General features: G+C 38.8%; 1 protein-coding gene across 2 annotated transcripts in view; it reads left to right on the top strand.

Moving 5' to 3' along the window:
• Positions 1-1,223: 1,223 nt before the first annotated feature.
• Positions 1,224-24,372, top strand: part of PPP1R1C (protein phosphatase 1 regulatory inhibitor subunit 1C) — a gene marked incomplete at both ends in the record, with an annotated part of 109,459 nt that continues 86,310 nt past the window's right edge. The window contains 2 exons of one of the 2 annotated variants that reach the window (XM_079781714.1): positions 1,224-1,304; positions 2,956-3,016. In XM_079781714.1, the coding sequence (XP_079637840.1) occupies positions 1,224-1,304; positions 2,956-3,016 (142 nt within the window). Of the gene's footprint in view, positions 1,305-2,934; positions 3,017-24,372 lie in introns of both variants that reach the window. The other variant, XM_079781713.1, reaches the window with a different exon arrangement.

Genomic DNA, 24,372 nt, shown 5'->3' with positions numbered 1-24,372 from the left:
TGACTATGTTATTGCCTCCCCTTTAACATTCACAGATGTGGAGAGCAGGCAGTGAGTGTTTCTCTACCTTGACCACCAGCCAATAGGATCACCATCTTCTATCATTCTGGAGATTACACCTTTTATGATATTTCCCCCAAAGTTCTTTCCTTATCTTTGCACATATCCCCACTATTGACAACAAAACACAAGGCTAGATACCATTATGTTTCCACTAATGTTTTCTAATCATTTCTGTATTCTTGCAAATCAGAGGATATAACCAGCTCCACCAGAAAATGAAATAGAGGTCATTGCAGCAGCAGCAGCGACCAAGCTGTTTACTAAATTTAGCTGTCCAATAATTTCCACTCTAATTAGAAAACTGTGAACTACAATTATAGGATGTTGAAACAGAAAGGACCTTAGAGGTCATTGAGTCCAACCCCCCATTTTTCTGATGAGAGTCTGGGGGCCTAGACATAGCCTGGGATTTCCTTCAGGCTACAGAGCTTGTTAATGGAAGAGCTGGAACTTGAACCAAGATCTGCTCAGTGGGTGGCAATGCTGTCCTCACTACACCACAGATGCTCTGCCTGCTAGGATTAATCTCACCTAACCAGATATAGAAGGTATTATTGGTTGTGGCTTACCCTCTGTGGCCATTCATCTATTTGGTGGCTGAATATAACAGAGGAAGGGTGTCTGAATTATAAGTTGCTGCAAGAGAAATGAAATGATTCCATACTCAATCCCTGCCCCCAACTCCAAAAACTTCCTGCTTTATATTCATCAATAATGAATGGCCCATTCCTGCAATACTCAGAGGGAGCTTACGTTGCACTTTTGAGCAGCCGGTTAGTAATGGGCAATGGATAGAGCCTTTCTTTCAAATCCCAGGGCAGTGCGTCCGTCAAGGCTAGCATTGCATTTTCAATTAGCTGCTGAGTGAATGTTTGGCATGTGTATTAGTGAAGAGGCGTACAATTAGCTTATTATTCCTTTCTGTCTTGTGCTGAGAAGATCCGAGAGGTTGGTGAGGGAACAAACCAGACATCCGTGTGGATTTTAAGGGGAGTTGCTCAGACCTCGGCATCTTCCCTTGCTCACGCTGGAATTACAGCTATTTATTACGAAGCGCTCTGTGTGGCTGGTGGAGTGTGCCCGGGGAAACACATCCCAGACACCACTTGGGGTTAGTCCTTCTGAGTCCTTCACGTGTCTGACTAATTCTCATCATTACCATGGAGCCCAACAGTCCCAAAAAGATACAATTTGCTGTGCCTTTGTTCCAGAGTCAGATTGCACCCGAAGCGGCGGAGCAGGTGAGCAGAATTGGGTGGGGACCAGTTGTTGGATGTAAAGTAACATGGACGTACATTCTTGTTATTAACTGAAGGCTTCTCTACCTCTTAAATTTGCCCAACTTCGTGGATTTCCAGGACACATGAATGAGAAATAAATTGGCTTCCATATGCACTTGTATTTGAGTTGCACTGTGTGAACTATTGGTTAAAATGCAGCGTTTCATGTGATGCAAAATTAGCATCTGTTAGGGAAAAATGTTTATATTAGCAATTCAGATTTGGATCTGAAAATAGCTTTGCTTTTGCTTATTAAAATAACAGGTTCAACATTTAGAGAAACTTAAAAATAAATTCTAAAATTCAACAACCTTTTATTTCATTATTTATGAAATAAAAAGATAAATAAAGATTCATTTAACAATGAAAGCATTAAATTTTGGAATAATTTCAGATTATACACTTAATATTTTATTTTAATTTTTTTATTATATATCCAGAACAGTAATTATAAATATATGTAACATATGATAGATAGGATGTGTAGGTATATGTATAATTTAGAAAACATTTTATTCAGATATTAAAGATAGTATTTTAACATTTCTTGAATTCCTTTTCCATCTATACTATGTCTATATGTATTTTTCTCTTTGTCTCTCTGACTCTCTCACATGTGATTGGTTTACACCTGTAGTATTGCTTTTCATATTAAGAACCACTTAAAATATCATTTGTGGTAAAATTATAGCAGTGAGGAGGCAAAAGCAAATAAATTTACAGGGTCATCAACTTAATTCATTAATTTCTTAAAACCCAAGTTATCCCTGAATCTTTTACCAAATATTATATACCAAGCTTTAAAAACAATTATTAAATCTGAGACTCATATTTTTCTATGAGGGTGAAGTAGATTCACCCAGACTTGGGCCAGTTAAATACAACCTTGAACATGTATCTGTGTTGAATGAGGCATTGGTTCTATCTTGGACAAAATGTCATTGGTAAATTTTGCCTACTCTCCTACTGACATATACTTTAGGAATTTACCTATATATTCAAGGAATCATGAACATATTAGAAATTCCAATCATAATATACTCCTATAACTTAAATTAAGAAAAAACCCACACACTAAACCAATTAGTTTTAAATGAATAACATACTCTCATAAAATCCATATTCATTTTTTATTTGTTGATTTATTCTAAATACTATACTAGAAAGTAAGAAAAACTTATAATATTAATTAAAATTAAAAACTCACGTTGTTAAATTTAACCTGCTAGAAATTTGAGTTTTCTAAGCTTCTCTCATTTAGAAATAAGGACAATGGATCTTGAAAGCATCATTAATATTATGAAATTAGCAAGTCATCCCTCTACCTTCAGTGCATATTAATTTTCGGGGGCATCATTTGATTGTATACAACTACTTCTTTTTTGTGGAAGTGTAGCTTTTTGGTAAACAAAGGTGATACTCATATATGACAGTTCTACTGTCTGACTTTCTATGTTTCAACATAAATTTAACGAGCACCTACTGTGTGCCCTCCAGATATCTGCTTTTGTATGTTGGGAAAGATGAGGATGGGACAGCTTTGCAAGCTGCAGGGTAACCTGGAGCAGTGTCTGACTCCCACTGACCTCAGCTGGGCCTTTGTTGTTCACAGATCAGGAAAAGAAGACCTACACCGGCATCGCTTGTGATTCTCAATGAACATAACCCCCCAGGTAAAGAAGCATGTTGTGTTTCACGCTCGCTGATGGAACAGAATAGAATTGTTAGAATAACATCAAAGAGCATTTCATTGCCAAAAGACTTTAATTCTGCATTTCAATTAGCAACAATCTAACAAGTTCATCTCTACAATGGATCATAAACAAAACCAGAAATAAATATAGAAACTGTCTTAGCCAACAGCCTGCTTTCCTTCTAGAATAACACATTGGTGATGGTGATATGCTATGAAATGTTTTGTTAGCATTCACTGTCCTGTGTTCAGGTGTTTATATAGAATTTGATTTCGTGCTTACTAATAAGGCTGGTAGAAAGTTATTTAATTAGGTTTCAAAGCTCAAATTACAGCTCTTGAGATGCTTATATCTCAAGAATATGTTTTTTTTTTTATCTATGAAAGGTTGCCATGGGGTGGGCAATGAGCCAGCATTGGCTATAGCTTTGCTGATGATGTCATCTCTGAATAATGCAATTGACAAGTAACCAGATCAATTTTCATCTCTGTCCATTTGAGAGCCATTCTGAAGGATTGCATCCATTTGTTGAGGTTTTATTTTCCATTTCCTGTAAAAAGTGAAGCTGATTATTATTTCTGATAGAGAATAATGATCTGCAATACGCACACATTATTTACTTATTATATGGAGGTGATTTTAATCTCATATTTAAGTGGCTTTTTCTAGTAACATAAGACAGCAAAGGTCATGGGATTAATTGGTAGCCAGGCAGGACTTGGTGTTGGATTTTTGTAGGAATAAACAATAAGGATGGACAAAAGGAGTTTGAATAGTGGAAACAAGTCTAAGTATAGGTTGTAGTAAGTGATGTTTTAAGAATATTAGGACAAAACAGACTGGCTTTTTCAGATTCCTTTCTTATTAGAGAAATATACATAAGAAAAGAAGGTAAAAATCTAATAGAATATTTATCATTGGGTCCAAAAATAGGAATGTGGTTAGCTGATAAAAAAACAAATAAGAAGCCTGGCCTGTGTGGCTCAGTGGTTGTGTTGACCCATGAATCAAGAGGTCACTGGTTCAATTCCCAATTAGGGCACATGCCTGGTTTTCGGGCTCCATCCCCTCTAGGGGGCATGCAGGAGGCAGCCGATCGATGATGTTTTTCTCTCATCAATGTTCTATCTCTCTATCCCTCTGCTTCCTCTCTCTAACAAAATCAATAAAAACATATTTAAAAAAACACACAAAAAAGCAAGCACATTTATTTCTGCTGAAAACAAAGACTCATAATTTGATCCTACAATTTTAAAGTACTGTAGCATTTTAAAATCATTTTGAAATATATTATCTCACTTAAAAATGCTAACTTATATTTGGATGAATAAGAGGTGCAGATGATATGCACTCATAGTTTACAAATAAATACAAGTGAGTAAATATAATAATGAAATCTCAGATCGGAGGTAATTTTATAGCAATTTTTCATCACTGTCTTTGTTCATAGTGGCAGACTTTTCCATAATGTCCTAGAACTTACCTCCCTATGCCAACCTTGAAAAGGATTGTCCATCTTGATTTCTAGATGTCCTTTGACTACTAAAGAGCAGCTTTCAGAATTCTGCAGGTATTATTACTGTTTGAACATAATATAGCCAGGGAACTCATTCAAGCTCCGGAAATAGTAACTATAGCTTCTTGAATGCTAAATATTTGCCATTTATAGTTGAGGAAAGTCTGTATCAGAGAGGTGAGGTGATTTTTGCAGAATTTATTCCACTGGAAGTGACAGATTACACAGACAAACACAGATCATTCTGATTCTAGAGCCCATGCATTTCCTATGGCATGATTCTGGCCCTACAAATTTCAGTCTGCAATACACAGTGATGGCTCTGTAAATGTGACTAGACATTCAGGTCCTATTGACAAGCAAACCCAACCTTTAAATAAGTCCGTTGTCTCTAGACCACTTTGTTTACTAGATTAGGAATTATATTTTAACTAGAGGCCCAGTGCATGACATTCATGCAGTGGGGGGGGGGGGTGGGGAGGGCTTCAGCCTGGCCTGTGCCCTCTCACAGTCTGGGACCCTTCAGGGGATGTCTGACTGCCAGCTAAGACCCGCTCCCCACTGTTCAGAGGTGGAAGAGGCTCCGGCCACCAACACTGCGCTCACCAGCCGTGAGCCCAGCTTGTGGATGAGCAGCGCTCCCCCTGTGGGAGTGCACTGACCACCAGGGGGCAGCTCCTGCATTGAGTGTCTGCCCCCTAGTGGTCAGTGCGCATCATAGCAACCAGTTATTCCCCCATTCGGTCAATTTGCATATTAGCCTTTTATTATATAGGATGTCCCTGTGAACAAGATTTATATTTTCTCTAGAAACCTTTTCTTATCAGACCTCCTAATCACTAGATGGCAGTGTGCTAGTTCCCTTATAGACTCTGTCATTTTCTCTTTTTATAAGCACCTTTGGGGAGGACTTAGATGCAAATAGCATCTCACAGAAAACCGTGTGGTTTTAGTAATGTCATCTTCCTGAGTCTTCATCCTCCTTTTGGAAATGAGAATAGTTTACAAGGACTGTCATGTCAGTCTTTGGCTGTGTATAGCAATGGGTATGGCAACCAGAGATTTGAACTATTGATCGGTTCTTGCAGCAAAAACCCAAATGTTTATATAGTTTTCTCAGTAAAAATGATCTAGAACCATGATTATTGAGGAAATAAGTCTAAGGACAAAACAAACAGCCACAAAAGAACATCATATGAAACCCAACCAACTCTGGATGCTAGTTTTTATTAGACATGTGTTCTTGGGTAAGGGACAATATCTACAAGCTTTATTTTTTCATCTATAAAATAGGGATTATAAAGTCCATCCTTCCTACGTCACAGAGTTGTTGTAATGATTGAAAGAATTAATGTAAACACGCTTTAAAAATTGCAAAGTAAAACAAATGTTAGGTGTCATTAGCTTATGTGTTCTGGAATATAAACTTTGCACATGATATTTAAGGTTAAGATATAAAAACTAGATTTCATTGGTGATCTTCATAATATGATTTGTATCAATATTTCTGCCCTACCCAACAATTCCTTATGTTCCAAATGTTACCTGAACACAGCAGCAACAACAAAAACCTCGTTAAGTGTTAAATGACCTTTTTTAACCAATTGCTTTTTTTTAGCTCTCAATATAGCAATATGTTCTTTGACAAATAAAAATTGATTGCAGCTTTAAATCCTGGCAAACTAAACAGATCTCTTTAATTTATTGAAATTGCCCAGGAAACAAGTGAATGTTCTTGGAATCAAATGTCATTAGTGCTGTTTAAAATCCCTGAAAAGCCTTTCTTTATTGTCAATTAATGAAGCAAAGAAAATTAAATTTTCCATATAGAGTCATAATTAACAAACCTTTTCAATTTATATTATTAGATCGGTGTATTGCAATCCCTGTTAAATGAGTTAAAGGTAGCTTATTTTTTAACCTTTTCAAGAGTTTGCATCCCAGCCAGTGTAGCTCAGTGCTTGAGCATCAACCTATGAACCCGGAGGTCATGGTTTGATTCCCAGTCAGGGCACATGATGGATTGCTCACCTGATCCCCAGTAGGGGGCATGCAGGAGGCAGCCAATCAATGATTCTCTCTCATCATTGATGTTTCTCTCTCTTTCTCCCTCTCCTGTCCTCTCTGAAATAAATAAAAAAATATTTTTTAAAAGTTTGCAGAAACAATCCTACCTAATAAAAAGGTAATATGCAAATTGACCATAGTACAATTGACACACCCACAAGCCACGCCTACAAGCCACACCCAACAGCCAATCAGAGCAAGTATGCAAATTAACCCAACCAAGATGGCTACAGCCACAGAGAGCAAGGTTTTCCAGGTAACAGAGCAAGCCAAGCTTTCCAAGAGCTGTTGCAGGCCTAAGCCTCTACTCAAGCTACAAAGTTTCAATTATAGAAGGTAAACAAATTCAAACAGAAATGGCGGCAGAACGGAGCTTGAGAGAGTAAGCCAGGGTTACCGGCGGCAACAGGGGAAGCAAAGCTTTCCGCACACCCTGTCCGGGCCCAGCCTCCGCTTAAGGCTACAAAGTTTCAATTATAGAAGGTGAATTAACTGCCACAGAAATGGCTGCCGGCCGTGGAGGGAGCAGCAGGCTTGGCTCCGCTCCAGGCTACAAAGTTTCAATTGTAGAAGGAAAATAAATTCCAGATACCAGGGCCTCCGCTTGGGTTGCCAGGGGGCATGGCTGGCCTGCAAACCACCACAGGCCCCTCGCTCAGGCCTCCCCACGCCCCAAGGGAACCCCCAATCTGATCAGGGACACCCTTCAGGGCAAACCAGCTGGCCCCCACTCCTGCACCAGGCCTCTATCCTATCTAATAAAAGAGTAATATGCAGATTGACCATCACTCCAACACACAATATGTCTGCCCCCATGTGGACACAAGATGGCCATTACAAGATGGTCAGCAGGAGAGGGCAGTTGGGAGGCACCTGGCCTGCAAGGGAGGGCAGTTGGAGGTGATCAACCCTGCAGGAGAGGGCAGTTAGGGGTGACCAGGCCAGCAGAGGAGGGAAGTTCGGGGCAAACAGGCTGGCAGGGGAGCAGTTAAGCATCAACCAGGCTGGCAGTGGAGTGGTTAGGGGGTGATCAGGCTGGCAGGAAGAAGCGATTAGGGGCAATCAGGAAGGCAGGTGGGCAAGCAGTTGGAAGCCAGAAGTCCTGGATTGTGAGAGGGATGTCCGACTGCCCATTTAGGCCTGATCCCGCATCGGGCCTAAATGGGCAGTCGGACATCCCTCCAGGGGTCCCAGATTGGAGAGGGTACAGGCTGGGCTGAGGGACAACCCCCCTCCGTGCACAAATTTCGTGCACCGGGCTTCTAGTCAATAATAAAATAATATTTGAAAGATTTTTTAAATTTAGAAATACATATACATTCTGTTTATATTTGATGAGGAGAAAGAGAACAGAAAGATGTTTCAACATGTAAATCCAGATTGTTTGCTAGTCCATCTATGCTGGTCTAAATACATAGGTGAAGGGGGCACCTGACTGGTAGGATTGCAGGGGCAACAAAATGCCTGTCAATCCCTTTCTAACCAGTAGCCTCGGGTTCTCAGCAGGAGAAGCCCTACAGCAACAGATAGTAACCTGTTAAGGATCTACCATCCTCTGGCATAGATTCATCAGTTTAACTCAAAATAATGGAAAACAGTACAAAAATTTTTTAAATTGAAAACATCATGCCTAAAAAAATGTAATAGCAAAGGGTGTTTAGGGTAGAGAGGGCAGGGACTATGTGCTTGCTCCTAGGAATGACTCTGAACAGCCAGAGGCAATAAAAAGATACTGGAAACTTGAGATGTGGGGGCAGAGAATCGCAAAAGAAAACTTTCACCTTTTAAAAAGGTTGTTTGGGGCTAATAATGTGAGTGACCTTGTAGAAAACTGATTTTTAGTTCATTTTCTGTTAAGGGCCTATTTACGATAAGCCCTCTGAGGCTATACAGTAGAGCTCATTGTCTATTCTTGTACTGTGTGCTCTTTGCTTTTACTCTTGGAAAATATGTAGTTAAATAGTTTGGTTCCTGTGTTTTTATTTAGAGGGATGACTACTCATACATTTTCTCTATTCAGAAATAAGTGCAATGCCACTTTCTTCAATTTATTTCATCACATTTCTGTATTTACTTAAACATACTTGTCTTTAAGTAGACTTATGAGAAATTATATATTTGGTTACCAGTATTAGAAATCTAGAATTGGAATAGAACTTCAGAAAATGCCTAATCTAACCACACATCTTCATGAAAGATATGTAAATCAATACAAGTCCCAGAAACTCACTCCATTTTATATATCTCAGAGAAGAATCCATAGTTACCCCAGTTTTCCAATTCTAGATCCAATAATTTTAGTTGTTAGAAAATTAGTTTGTTATACCAAACTTGAGTAATGCCACACTTCATTCTAAAGTAACTATTTATTGTCTTCAATGAAAGTTTATTTATTCACCTTTTTAAATATATACAAACTAGAGGCCTGGTGCATGAATTTGTGCACAGTGGGGTCCCTTAGCCTGATCTGCGAGATTGGGCCAGAACCAGCTTTCTGACATTCCCTGAGGGGTCCCGGATTGCAAGAGGATGCAGGCCAGGCTGAGGGACCCCACCGGTACACAATCAGGGCTGGGGAGAGATGTGGGAGGATGGCCAGCCGGGGAGGGACCAGGGGAGGGCTCCAGGGTGTGTCTGGCCCTGTCTTGCTTAGTCCTAATCTGCCAGACCCCGGCAAAAAGCTAATCTACTGGTTGGAGCATCTGCCCCCTGGTGGTCAGTGCATATCATAGTGACTGGTTGACTGGTCTACTGTCTGCCCTTTGGTGGTCAGTGCACATCATAGTGAGTGGTTGAGTAGCCTTAGCATATCATTAGCATATTATGCTTTGATTGGTTGAACAGATGACCAGACACTTAGCATATTAGGCTTTTATTACAGAGGATAGTTTTTATCATTTTCTCTTCTGGATGAATATTCCCAGGCCCCTATAAGACTCGAGTGAACTGTATCTAAAATATCCTTGTCTGTTGGCCTTTGGAACTCAGAGCTGTGCACAATCTTCCAGTAAAAAGCCAGCCTAGACCAGGCCTTCTGACTATTAAAGTTTATGGCACCCATTCTTTTCCACTTACAGTTAAACAGAGACAATATGGTTACAATTAAATTTAATGGACCTGATGCCTGTTAAATACCAGTGAACCAAAAAAGTCCTGGAGCTTAGTGAATATTTGGGTAAGTACCCAGAAGTTTTGGCATCATTTAAAATCTTTCTGTACATCTAAAAAATGAGACCAGAAATATAATGTAAAATGTTTTGGGGATGATATTTATTGCACTTTCTATCACAGCCACATTTTGGGGCTATTGGCTTTCCCTTTGGCACTGTTAGCTCTAAATATTCTTAGAACTGAGGAATAAAAACATTTTCTTATATAGATCAGGATCCTAGACATTAGTTCATATGAGTTATATGAATTAAATAGCACACTGTCTCTCTTCAATCTTGATAGTAAGTGCAGTCAGTAGAAAGAACTGGGCTTTCAAATTGACTGTGTTATTCAGGTCTACACACTGAAAAAGAATCCATAGTCCCTCCTGGATGTAGCATATGACTTTCTACTAGTAAATGAAGCTTGCATTTTAGAACTCTAACACTAAGTTAACTAATGAGGTTTTGAAGGCTTTGTATTTATAATCCTGAGAGACATTGGATGGTATCTAGAGAATAGTGCTGGACTCAGATTGAGTTGTTCAAACAGAAAGGTAGGTTCCAGGAATTTCTGTTGATGGGAGGTTTTGCAGGGTCAACAGAGTTAAAGCGGAGATTTATTTCCAGTGTTAGGGCATTCATATGCACACAATCTCTTTTCATGGAGTCTCTCTGTGTAACAAAAGGTATGATTTGTGATCAAAAGGCAGTGAGCACCTTGAGTGCAAGCTCCAGAAATCACACTGAAGATTTTCCTGGGACTCTTAATGATGGGTAAGACATCATACGCCCAGACCTGCAGATGCCTGTCACCCTCAGGGACCTCCAATCAAATGTGTTCAAGTAAAAGCTGTACTGGACCCATCTTCCAGGGAGTTTTGTTTCATTCTAGGTTTTCTCATCTTCTCTGAGAATATGGTTGTAATTCATTCTGATCCACAATCCCTATTGATTGTTCAGCTTTTATTTTTCCTTCTTAGTATTAATGACAGTCAAAACAAAGAAATGTCAATGTTTGAAGATCATTCAAGAGTCAACTGGTATCAATTTCTAAGGAATTTCAGGAAAAATTGTATTTTTCTCCTCAGCATTTATTTTTATGAGTTATTGAATGCCAAACCATGCTAAATGATTTAAAGACAAGTGATGCATGTAGCTTTCAGAGATACAATTGATTGACATATTTTCCCATAGCTGTTTAATCTGTTCAGCCAAATAGCCCAATCAGTTGGAATAGTTGTGAGCCAAAGATGAGTTTCTAGTTCTTAGTCATGCCAAAATTTGCTATACTCTAAATATAACGAACTAGTCTACTCTTTAAATAAATGGAAATAATGAAAGAATCAGTTATAAAACTATGAAATAGTTCTACTTTATTTCAGCATGATTACTACTTTTGCTCATTTTGAATAATATCATATACTTTTCACCTTTATGTTGATTTTAACTCAAAATAGATTAGTGAAATATGACAGAATTGTGGTAGGGTCAATTCACTTCATTTTTCATGTTTTGGACATAACAGATGAAAACAACTCTATGGTACTTTTGTATGATATAGAGAGGCAGTATTTGTAATAGGTAAAGCACTGGCTTTGGAGTAAGACCGGGTTTAGAATGCCAGCTTTCCCAGTTACCAGTGGTGAGTCGTTAGGTGTGTACTTAATGTCTATGGGCTTGGTTTCCTCCTTTCCCAAATAGGGCATTGAGGCATGAGACAGTGCATAGCATAGTGCCTGCAATCAAGTAATACTGAAGACAAGCAACCCCCTGAGAAAAGCTGAGTTCTCCCAAAGCCTGCATTTCTTATTGAAAGATAGCTCAGCTCTTTTCCAATTCTGACTGCATTAGGCAGTGTCCAACAGTATCCCCAAGAGATGGGGGGTTTTGATAAGAAAAAAAGATGTACCATACTCCCTAATGCATCAGGATAATAATGCACAATTAAGGACATGTTATGTATCTCATACTGTAGTATTTGTTCAACTGAGCATGGTTACAAATATAATTTTCATGAAATACATGCCCTTTACAGTTTTTAAAATAAGCATGACATTGATGTCTATAAAGTTATGAAAATACTATTGCAAGCGTTAGAGATCTTTGTGGCAGATTTGTGTGTGACCAAAATGGAAATTCATATTCTAATAGTATGTGGAAAGAAAGAAGGTTGAATATTGAGTATAAAAATCCTTTAGAGATATCTATCAAATACTCATTTTGGTCACTTATGTTTGATCCCACTTGTTCTCACTTCCTTCCATACCAATCTCTGTGCTATATTCTGGCTAAGCTTTCTTTCTTTGGTTCCTTCATTTGGTTCTTTGCCAGCTCTTAAGATTAAGTCTAGACAGGCTCATTTGTGTAAATCAGTCTTCATGTTTTCCACCAATTTCTTTTATTTAAATTGTAGCATGAGATTCACTTATATTGTAAAAGTTTTCCTGACTAATCTGATCCATTGTCTGGCTTTGTTATTCCAATGCATTCCTGCCATCCCTAACACTTGAAACTATTCATTGGCTTATACATTCAACTCAATTCAATAAATATTTATCAAATTCTTATTCTAAATCCTCCAGGAACATGTGTTCTAGGTAGCAGGGAATAATATGTATGTCTGGATGAACCAGGATGCAATTGTAATGATAGAAATCCCAGCTTCTCTGACCAGTAAGATGAATTCTGGCCAAGACACAGAAGCACTTATTTATTATGCTCACTGGTCTAGAAGACATTTGTATGATGCATTTTGGTCTTCTTGCTTAAAGCCTTTAAGGATTGGAGTCAGAACTAAAATTTTATTATTTATTCCAAACTAATAGAGTAGATATATCTATTCAAACTGGCAGAGTGAATATCTAGCAGAGTAAATTCTATGGGTTATTAAATTTAAATGGATACAAAATAGATCCTTAAATCCAATTACCATCCATTAACATTTTGGGCACTTACTCTGATTAAAGCACAGTGTTCAATCCTCTAGAGTCTAGCAGTGGTCGTCAAACTCATTAGTCAACAGAGCCAAATATCAACAGTACAACGATTGAAATTTCTTTTGAGAGCCAATTTTTTTAAACTTAAACTTCTTCTAACGCTACTTCTTCAAAATAGACTCGCCCAGGCCGTGGTATTTTGTGGAAGAGCCACACTCAAGGGGCCAAAGAGCCACATGTGGCTCACGAGCCGCAGTTTGCTGACCACGGCTCTAGAGGATAAAATAGGCAAAAATGCAAAACATAATTCAGTACATAAATACCTGCTGCAGGATTCGATTATAATGTAAAGCACAGCACAAAGACTATATGCTTGATAAGTGGCAAGTATTATTTCGGGGAGGCAGGCATGTAGTACCTAGAAGCAGAGGTGTTGAAATCACTCAGGTCTGGATATGGATCTCAGTGGGCTGCGCACTACCTTTGCTACCCAGGCAAAGTGGCTCAGCCTCCTAAGCCCCATTATGTGAGAAACCTAGCTTCTTGTGACTCTGAAATGCATGTTTTTTTCTCTAACACTACCATATTTCACTAAATATAAAATATATTCTTTAGAAAGAATCTATTTTATGTTTACTAGTAGATGTGCATTTTTGTGTCTGCATAATAATACACATGGACCACAACATTGTCAGCTGTTCTGGGGAGTTTAAGGGCACATTCAGCTTCAAATTTAAGATTAAAAAAGCTACTAACAGCTCTTTCTAATTCTTTCTGGATCATAGTCATATTCAAGAAAAACAGTAAATTGGTGGTACTTGGCGACCTCTAACAAAAAAATATCTCCAAGTTATGTAATTAACAGAGAAATGTTATTTCCATATTTCTTTATTTTAGAACTAGAGGCCTGGTGCATGAATTCATGCACAGGTGGGGTCCCTTGGCCTGGTCAGTGATCAGGGCGATTGGGGCCGTCTCGCCTAGTCCCAATTGGGGCTGATCGGGGCCAGCCGGCCTGGGGGAGGGACCGTGGGAGGTTGGCCAGCCACAGGAGGTTGGCTGTGGGAGTGCACTGACCACTAGGGGACACCTCCTGTGTTGAGCGTCTGTCCCCTGGTGGTCAGTGTGCATCATGGTGACCGGTCGTTCGGTCACTTAGGCTTTTATATATATAGATTGCTCAGGAGCAAGTCTGAAAGTTTTGGGATTTTCTACCTTTTCTTCCATCCTTTTCTAGTTATGACTTTGACTTTTTCAACAATTCCAGGCACATTTGGGGGCAGAATTTACCAAGGGCTTAAATTAAAATTCCCCCAGGACCCAGGCAGGTGGCATATAGGAGTGCCCTGGCTCTGTGTAGGTATGACATTGTGATGGGCCCTGTGGTCCATGTGGAGGATGCAATATTTTTATTGGCTGCTCAGTCTAGGGCACTATTGCTTTATGCCAAAATCATATAGTAACTTCCAAACTGCTTCCCCTTGACTTTAACACTGGGAGTTAGCTTTGTGAAGAACTAAGAGCCCTAACCTTAGAATAACATGGTGTATCTGAATTTCTGAGCTTTAGTTCCCACATGAAGCACAGAGCATGATATCAGATTATGCTGGAATCAAGCAAGATGATGTATGCCAGCAATCCTATTGATAGTGGATTTATTCTTGTCCCACTCTGGTTTATGTGAGAGGCTTTGGCAGTCTTAATTATATATGGGTGATTCACTAGGGAAGATTTACTTTTCATAATTGGTTTGTTATGACCTTTAATTTGTATTCTATAATTTACCTGTCCTAGCTTTCAATTAGCTATGATAAGGCACATGAGGTCTTCTCATGAGAAGCTCAAATATTTCCTCACAATCTGCACATCATTATAATTTTTTGCTTTAAGTCATTCAGTCATTTCATACATAGTCTGTGGAACATTTATTACACAAATTGTTGATAATTGTACCATAGCTAAGATTTAATTAAAGGAAAAAAATGAACAGAGCAAAGGAAAATAATTGTGTTAGATTATGGTTAACATTACTGCTTCATTTATTTATTTATTTTTTACTTTTGACCTGGCTTAATTTCTTTCTTTCTTTTTTTCTTCTTTTTATTTAGAAATATATTTTTATTAATTTCAGAGAGGGAGAGAGATAGAAACATCAATGATGAGAGAGAATCATTGATTGGCTGCCTCCTGCATGCCCCCTCCTGGGTATGAAGCCTGCAACCTGGGCATGTGCTCTTTACCAGAATCAAACCCGGGACCCTTTAGTCTGCAAGCCAATGTTCTATCCACTGAGCAAAACCGGCTAGGGCCCTAATTCCCACCCCCCTCTCTTTTTATTGAATGTATTGAGGTGACACTGGTTAACAAAATTATACAGGTTTCAGTTGTACAATTCCACAACACATCATCTGTACCCCAAGTCAAGTCTCCTTCCATCACCACTTATCCCTCCTACACTGTCCTCCTCCCTACCATGCCCCCACCCCCGCAATCACCACATTGTTGTCCATGTCCATGAATTTTTTTTCTATTTTCTTTTTCTTTTTTGCTCAATTTCTCCACACACCCGCAGCACCCCGCCCCCCAGCCATCCCCAATGGCTGTCAGCCTGCCTCTATCTATGAGTCTGTCTCTATTTTTTAAAGTTTTTTTAAAATATATTTTATTGATTTTTTACAGAGAGGAAGGGAGAGGGATAGATGGTTAGAAACATTGATGAGAGAGAAACATCGATCAGCTGCCTCCTGCACACCCCATACTGGGGATGTGTCCGCAACCAAGGTATATGCCCTTGACCAGAATCGAACCTGGGACCCTTCAGTCCACAGGCCGATGCTCTATCCACTAAGCCAAACCGGTTAGGGCAAGTCTGTCTCTATTTTGCTTGTCAGTTCATTTTGTTCATTAGACTTTTCTATTTCCTCTAGTTTTGGCTGAGGATTCTAAAGCTCAATACAGGAATCTTGCTCGTTTACCATATGTCCAGGGATTTCAGATCAAGCAGGACAGACTCAGACTGGATTTGCTTTTCAAAGGATTATCCATTCTCCCTTCATGGATCCTAAGCACTGCCCACTTGCCCCAGTGATTAAAGGATTTTCAAGAAATAATTCCAGAGAGCTATTCACCATCACTTTTCAGTGAAGGAAAATGTCATGAATGACTGAGCTAGAATGTCTCATCTCAAATTCTACCACAGGTCATTTTACTTGGTGAATAGCCCAGAATTCTTGCTTTACTAAGCCAATAAAGGGCACTTTTTGCTTAAGGTCTTGGAGATAGTCAAATATATTTTCATACTGTAGTTTTATAGTTCACAGCCATAGTTGGAGTCAAGACCAACACCAGCTGTACTGTTTATATGGACAGTTACAGTACAAGGAACATATTAAATACATATTTTGAGATACATTTAGTACATAAAAGAAAAATGCCTCTAAGCTACAAATAAAATAACGTTAAAAATAATATAAGCTCAAAGGCAAATGTGAAGAGTTTAACAGTAACTTATCTTAGCTTCTATAGTTTTACTAGAGGCCCGGTACATGGATTCATGCACCAGTGGGGTCCCTTGGCCTGCAGGGATCGGGCCGAAACCAGCTCTCTGACATCCCCGAGGGGTCCTGGATTGCAAAAGGGGGGTTCTCCGGTGACACACCCCAGAATCGGGCTTCCTCCTCTCTGGTTCTGGGCGCGTCACCCGAGAACCACAGCTGCCAAGTCACCACAGCTTGGCAGCTCCTGCATTGAGCATCTTCCCCCTGGTGGTCAGTGTGTGTCACAGCAACCAGTTGGAGTATCTGCTCCCTGGTGGTCATTGCACATCATAGCTACTGGTCAGACAGTCGAATAGTTGGAAGGTTGTTTAGGCTTTTATATATATATGGACAGTTTGCAAACCTATTTCACCTATAATATAAATCCTCAAAATGCTGTGAGATGAATATTATTTTCATTTTACAGAAGGAGAGTGATAGGTGAGCTGCTCAAGAAGCTAGTAAGTAAGTAGTTCTGAAATTTAAACATAGGTTGTCTATCCAAAGTCAATGGACTTCCCACTTTATTAATACATTTTTCTTTCTACATATAAGCAACATCATACTCTTGCTGTTTTATTTCTATCTTTCTCATGGAAGTAATAATAAGCAAGTTCTTCACTGTAACTTAGCCACACAAGGTTCTATTTGATGTGATACCAGAATGTTCTTTTTTTTATTCTATTCCAATGTAAGTGATATTGTCTTGGAGTGTCGTTTTATACCATTTCCTTTTTCTTTTCTTTGATAATGTATTAAATAAGATGACTTTAATACTTAATTTTTTATTATATAAGCAAAAATTCAGATAATCAAACAGAAAAATAAATCTCAAGCATTATTTCCTTCTTAGAGTTAGACCCTGCTATTTATTTACTAGTGGCCTGGTGCACAAAATTTGTGCACATTAAAGGGGAATTAACACATTAAGCATTCTGTCAGCCACTGATGACTGACACTATACTTTTTGTCAGAAGACAAAACAGTCTGGGCGCTTAAAGTGTTAATTAGAGGAAATATTTTAATATTGCTAGTTGCCCTTTCTCTATAATAGAAGTGTCAGAGATGAAAGAAAAGAAAATTAGTAAAATGTATATGACAATCTCCCTCCTGTCAGAGTCTGGGTTGCGCCCTGGGACCCAGAGTCAAGTGCCTGCCCACCTGCGCATGCCTTGAAATTGAGCGAGACCCAGACCTGGCTGGCCCCACCGCTATCAAGCCCCGCAGGATGGGGGGGTGCAGCCTCAGGTCCCCCAGCCTGGCGCTGGTCAGGGGGTGTAGCCTCAGGTACCCTGTCAAGCCCTGCTGAGTGGGGGGCACAGCCTCAGGTCCTTTGTTAAGCCCCACCAGGCGGGGGGCACAACCTGGCCTGGCACTGGGCAGGGGGTGCTGCCTCAGGTCCCCCAGCCCGGCCTCAGGTCCCCTGTCAAGTCCCACCAGGCAGGTGGTGCAGCCTCAGGTCCCCTGGCCCGGCCTCAGGTCCCCCAACCCCGGCGCGAGGGCAGGAGGGTGCGAGGGCGTGATGACTATTTGCATATTAGCTCTTTATTATATAGGATGTCTGGTTCCCTACCTGTATATCTACACTTATTAAAACAATTCTTGTCTTAACTTAGAACATTAGTTGGAAGGCTAACAGCTTAAAACTTTGGATTCTAGTTGACCAATATGAATGATTTGTACGCATATTGGGATGTCATCTTCCCTTTCCGTCTATTGCAGTTGCTCTTATCGTCCTAGACTCAGGTCAAATTTCCTTTCCCTATGAACCTTTCATCAACCACTCCAGCTGGAAGGCTTGACTCCAGTAGAAGTAACAAGTCACTGGGTCCATTGACTCATTTGCTCCAACTGATTGTCAGTGACTTTCTGTCACCTTGTCATGCCCTGAAGCAATGGATTATGGAGTCATTAGATTTTAATATGAGTTAGAAGAAGAAATATCGTGTCAGCAGGTCCTTCCATGTGTATCAGGTGTTAGTTAAGTCCTCTCTGGGTAGCAGGACTGAAGAACAGGGCTCTGGAGATCTGAGAGAGTGACTAAGAGGAACCCTTACTCTGGAAGGAAAATAGAGACCACTTAAAACTTACCTGATTATTTCAGAAGGTTTATCTTTTCCCTCACATTTCACAAATAGTTACAAATGATAGCCCATTGAACCACAGGAGCTCTTACATTAAATATTTATAAGATGATTTAAAATGGCTTTTACAGCACATGAACAGGATGAAAAAAGTTAGAATCATCTCAGCAAGGATAAATTTTATTAGCAGTGGATTGGAACTGGTTGTGTCACTCTTTCAGTCTAGACATGCTCTGAATTAGCACCACACTCAGCTAATGACTGTGGGTAGACAATTTTGCATAATCGTGATTTTGAGACTTAGGTCCCAAAGCTTGAGTGTGCTTGTCCAATGACCAATTGCTCTCTTTAAACTATCTGAATCTGTTTTTAAAAAGTCAGTAAAATGGTGAGAGTAGAAAACTGAGTATACTAGTATAATCAATTTGGCTGCCTTCTTACAGGAACATAGGAGTACAAGAGTTCAATACTGCTATATAATAGCAGTATCTGTCCTGTAATGGTCATTTACCTTTCTTCTAAGTTGATGAGTATATGAGCCCAGATAAATAGGGACTAAGTTTTCTTTTCATTTCCTTTGAATTGAGAAGTAAACAGTTTACCCAGTAATGCCCTTAAAATTTATTGTTCTTTGCAATAAGCTATCAGGGAATAGTCAGTAACCTGTAGTCAATACTGAAAATCAAACAGTTCATGACTTATCAAAAACATTTAAAATTACACACTTCATCCAAAAATCCATTTTGGCTTACATGTAAGATTTCAACATAAGTGGAATGTAATGACTACAAGGAAACTAATTTTAGAGTGGACCTTGTGCCTTAGCCCTCCTTTTCCTCATTTTTTATACAAGGCCCCAGTGCATTATTTACAAGCATATTGTAAGCACATAGCTTTGCATTACAACATTCCAGCTGCTTTTTTTCTGATTGACATAAGACAGTGCTCTATGTATTTCTGTTATCTGGGTACTTATTAAAATTTGTGTACAGGTGGGGTCTGGCCAGCCCACCCCAATCAGGGCCGATTTGGGCCAGGCTGGCTGGGGGGAGGGACCGCAGGAGGTTGGCCAGCCAGCCCCACCCCTGATCGGGCCGGTTGGCTGGCCGCAGTGCGCATCATAGCAATCGGTCATTCCAGTCATTCCAGTCGCTTGGCTTTTATATGTATAGATCTATCATTATGGGCATACTGGGGTATATTACATAAAAAGGAGCTCATTGCAGTCATCGGTTCATTTTCTTATTTCTAACTTAGTTTGACATTCTTCTTGGCAACTTTCAGACATACCACAACCTACTTACTATTGCGATATTTCCCCTTTTAAAATTAAATTTTTCTGTGCAATAGCTTGAATTTGAAATTGACCTCACTGTTTTTAGAAGTAAGGGCCTACATTTCACTTCAGTGAAAAGCCTGAAAGTTCTTAGTATCAAACTCCTAATGAGAAAATATCTTTCTTAGATATAAAATAAGCTTGAATCTTTGACATAAAATTAATTGAGAAAAAATAGAATATGACTTCCTATTCCAAATTTTGTATCCTAAGGAACACATGCAAGTGGAAACAAAATAAGGCAAAACAAAATAATTAAAAATATTATTTGTGTATATCATTAAATTTATATTTTAATTAATAATGTAATTATTATATAATAATGAGTAAGACTCCTTTTTTTTAAGTAGAATACTTGAATTTTACTTTTTATTAATAATTTTGATTGAATGTTTTGATAAAGGAAAAAAGTATGACAAAGACAAAAAGCCCCAAAATGATATTTCAAAGAACTGAAATATAAAATATTATTAGCTTTTAACAAAGCTTTTAACATTGCTTCCTGAGCTAGACTGAGTTACATGCTCTAAACATTCCAAATAAAATTACAAATGCAGTAAGAGCACATAACCAGTCAGTAAATGCTTAACGGAGGGAAGAAGTTGATCTGAAACCTGAAGGAAAAGGCAGGGAAGAATATTCAAGACAACGGCAAAAACAGGGACAGAGTCTCAGAAGTCGGGCAAGGCCTTGCAGATTTGAGTAAGTGTAAGCAGTTCAGTCGGAATCAACATAAAGTGGCATCAGGTGAGGGTGGAGATTAGGTGGGCCCCATATAGGGGAGCATTGTAAATGTGTTAAAGGAGTTATGATCAGGAACCCCCAAATGGTTTCAAGCAGGGGGGCTCACATGCTCAGATTTTATTCTAAAAAAGGTCCCTGTGCTCACAGATAAAGAATAAATAGGAGTGAGAAAGTCTGAGGCCATGGACAGTCAGTGGACTTGGTTAATGGGATGGCAGATGGGGAGCAGTTTGACTTCAGGCTACAGATACCAGGGCCTTTTCTAAGAAGGCAGAACACATTTGGAGAGGAGTGGGGGAAGGTGATGAGTTCAGAGTGAAGCACATTACTTTAGATATAGTGGGTAACATCTCTCCTAATGTCATATGAAATATTTAAAACTTTCCTGGAAGTAATGCCTCTCTAATGGAGCTACTGGTATTAAAATCCAATTTACTTGAGCCTTTTAAGAGTAAGCACAATGTGCTGATAAAAAGAAAATGTTTACCTAGTAATTATTACCTTAATAATGTTGGTAATTTATCTATGGTAGGCTTAGTATAACTACCTGAAAAACCATTACTGCTCTTAATCATTAAAGAACTCCATTTAGACACATACATAATTAGTCAAGCAATTAAGATTATCTACTCACATCTACTTTGCTGAGTCACGAACATGCTGCCAGACAATCTATCCTACCTCTGACAGATGCTCCATAAGCATGGGCTCAGGAAATAGCTAGCCAATTCTGAACTGTATGACCTCAATGCAATACATCCTTTTAAATTCAAAATCCAACTGGAGCAAAATGTTCATTCTTCTTTAATGAGTCTTATACCCTTCTCATTTTCAATGTTTAGTGAAGCGAGCATGTGTGGCTGAACAAGTTATCTAAGTATAAAATTTGGAAATTTTGAAGATTTATAAAGTCAGAAGCAGCATATCGTTTCAATCTGTAACTAAAGGCATTTGTTATACTTTATATAAACACCCATATTTTCTATCATTTATGTTATACATAGCATTATTTTCAGGTTTCAAATGAGTGCCTGACTACACTACCTACTTTGTCATTCTCTTTTCTCAGTCCCTCCTACCTCAATCTTAGAAAAACCGTAGTTCTAGCAATATGGTATAATAAAAAAGATATAACCTTCGGAAACTGACAGACCTAGGCCTGAATCCCAACTCTGCCCCTTACTAGTTCTGTGACTTTAAGCAAGTCATCCATCCTCTTTGAGTTTCAGTTTGTTCATACATAAAATATAATTAATAATAATATCTACTTTATAGAGTTGCTTTGAAGATGAAAATAATAAATAGAAATGCTTGGCATTATCGATCACAGTGTTAGAGCCAATAGCAGTGAGAGTAAAACATGAATCTCTTGGATATTATTGAAGCAAAGAGTTGTGCTCTTTCCTTTCCTCAACTGGAAATGCTGCCAATCTAGTCATTGCACTTGTTTGATGGTGATTTTATGAGTTGTGGGATGAAGTGTCCCCAGAGACCACTGATTGAAATGAAGAAACGGGCAACTTAAAAAGTATTGAAGGAAGATTAACCTAATATCTTTTTTATTGCCTAAGATTTTACTAAACAAGATAAAAACAATGATATTTGAAAGTCAGGGTTTGGTATAAAAGAACAAAGACACTTACTTTGATCTTTACTGAAACCTGAAAACGTAAAAAAAAAATTATTTTCTTAGTCAGAAAGTAAGAATTAGATGAGGGAGACTAAAAGTGGATTTCAAGTTAACCAGGTCTGCACAAAAGGTGCAGAGCATTGAGAGAATAAGGGGATTTTTTTTTTTTTTTAAAGTGATACTTTAGCCAATTTGTCTACATCGGCTGGTGACACCCATTGGTTCTCAGGACTGAAGGATAAATGTTATTGTCGAATGTGGTTACCCTTGTGAGCAAAATTACATGAACTAATTAAAAAATTGTCTTTAAAATTTCCTGAAATCTTTTCTGTCTAATCTTTTCTTTTGTTCACAGTGGCCTTGAGTTTTTAGTAGTTTCTTCCTGTAGGGAAGATGTGTTGAAACGTGCATGTAAGCTGTGTGCCATTATTAGAGAAACACAAAGGAATTAAAGCCCAACCCTATGCATGAGCCATTACTGAAATATTTGAGGTATTGCAAAAGAGTAAGAATTTTAAAGTTTTGAGCAATGATCAAAGGTAAAACCATGGGCTGAAAAAATATTGCAGCCTCAGGATTTGAACTGGCTAACCTGGCTTCTCACTGCTTGTTAATGGTTTTCAGATTGCTCATCATATTATTCTTCAAAATTAGGATGTAAGGTAGGAATTTCTTTGTTTAAAAGGAATACTGATTATCATGATTTATCTATAGAAATTGCTTGCAGCAGCAGCATGAAAATAGTTAAAAACAATAACTTGTGTATTGTTAGTCTCAAGTCTGCTATGATGTAGCTATATAAAAGGATTAATCACCTCATGTCTTTGAGTGTCATTTTCTGGATTTATGAAATGAGATTTGATGAGATAACTTTCCATGTATTGAAATTTTATAATTTATACTTATTGTTGGATATGTACACTGATACATACATGCATACACACACACACACACACACACACACACACACACACACACACACAATCTTCAAATATACTGAATAACTGGTTGGTCATGATGCCCCATCATGCTATGGCTGCATATTATGCTTTATTTATTTTATAAAATATCAATACCACTACTAATATTACTAATACTTTAGTTACATATCCTTTCAAATCTAAATGTCATTTAATATCCAGCTGAAATTCTGCTCAATTCTATTCTGAGCTTCATAGGAGAGACTGCTTGAACACCCCCAAATCTGTCTTGTACATAATGCGTTGTGTGGAATTCTATGCATATTGAGGCAGGTGATAGTGAAATAAAAGAAAACTAGATCATGGGGTCTCTGGTCCTGATACCTACGAGGTTACCCAGGTAAAGGACTTGGCCTTTCTTTCCCTGTGCCATTACCCCCGCCCCAGCCCCGCCCATGGATCAATAAGGACATAGTGCCAGGGAATTATGAGTTTGACTGGACCTATTGAAAAACACAGGGCCTGGTCCTACTGGTGTGGCTCAGTGGTTGGGCATTGACCTAGAGAACAGGAGATAACGGTTGTATTCCCAGTCAGGGCACATGCACAGGTTGTGAGCTCGATCCCCAGGAGGGGGTGCGCCGGAGGCAGTCGATCAATGATTCTCTATCATTGATGTTTCTATCTCTCTCTCCCTCTCCCTTCCTCTCTGAAATCAATAAAAATATATTTAAAACAAAACAAACAACAACAAAAACATAGGGCCTGAAATTTTTTTTTTTATATATTTTATTGATTTTTTACAGAGAGGAAGAGAGAGGGATAGAGAGCTAGAAACATCGATGAGAGAGAAACATCAATCAGCTGCCTCCTGCACACCCCCTACTGGGGATGTGCCCGCAACCAAGGTACATGCCCTTGACCGGAATCGAACCTGGGACCTTTGAGTCCGCAGGCCGACGCTCTATCCACTGAGCCAAACCGGTTTCGGCGGGCCTGAAAATTTTAAGTGGACATAGCACTTTAAAAACATTTCAAAATATAAATCAATGTTTCATATAAATATCTATAAAATATGTTCAGCAGTTACTTGAAACTCAAAGAATGTAATTATAAATCAATTTGATTTAATGTAGGCTATGAGTGCATTGTGATATGCTTGATATGATAGGCCCCTCCAAGTCACTGCCTTTGCCTTTGGCGAGAACGCATTGGTAAAGAGAGACAGACTCAGTACTTAAAGAGGACGCTTCCATCTTTAACATCTTACAATATGTTCTTTTAAATGCTTTTTATTAAACTCTTAATGCTCTAATCAAAGAAAACTTAGAAACTGTGCTTTAGTAATGACTTTACTTTTGAAGCAGTTGAGCAAAGCATAAGTGTTTTGGGGGTATAAGGTAAATGTGGGTTT

The sequence above is a fragment of the Cnephaeus nilssonii genome, assembly GCF_951640355.1.
Source record: "Cnephaeus nilssonii genome assembly, chromosome: 10".
NCBI lineage: Eukaryota > Metazoa > Chordata > Mammalia > Chiroptera > Vespertilionidae > Cnephaeus > Cnephaeus nilssonii.
Note: the sequence above shows the minus strand (reverse complement) of the source record. Positions and strands in the feature narration are given on the sequence as shown.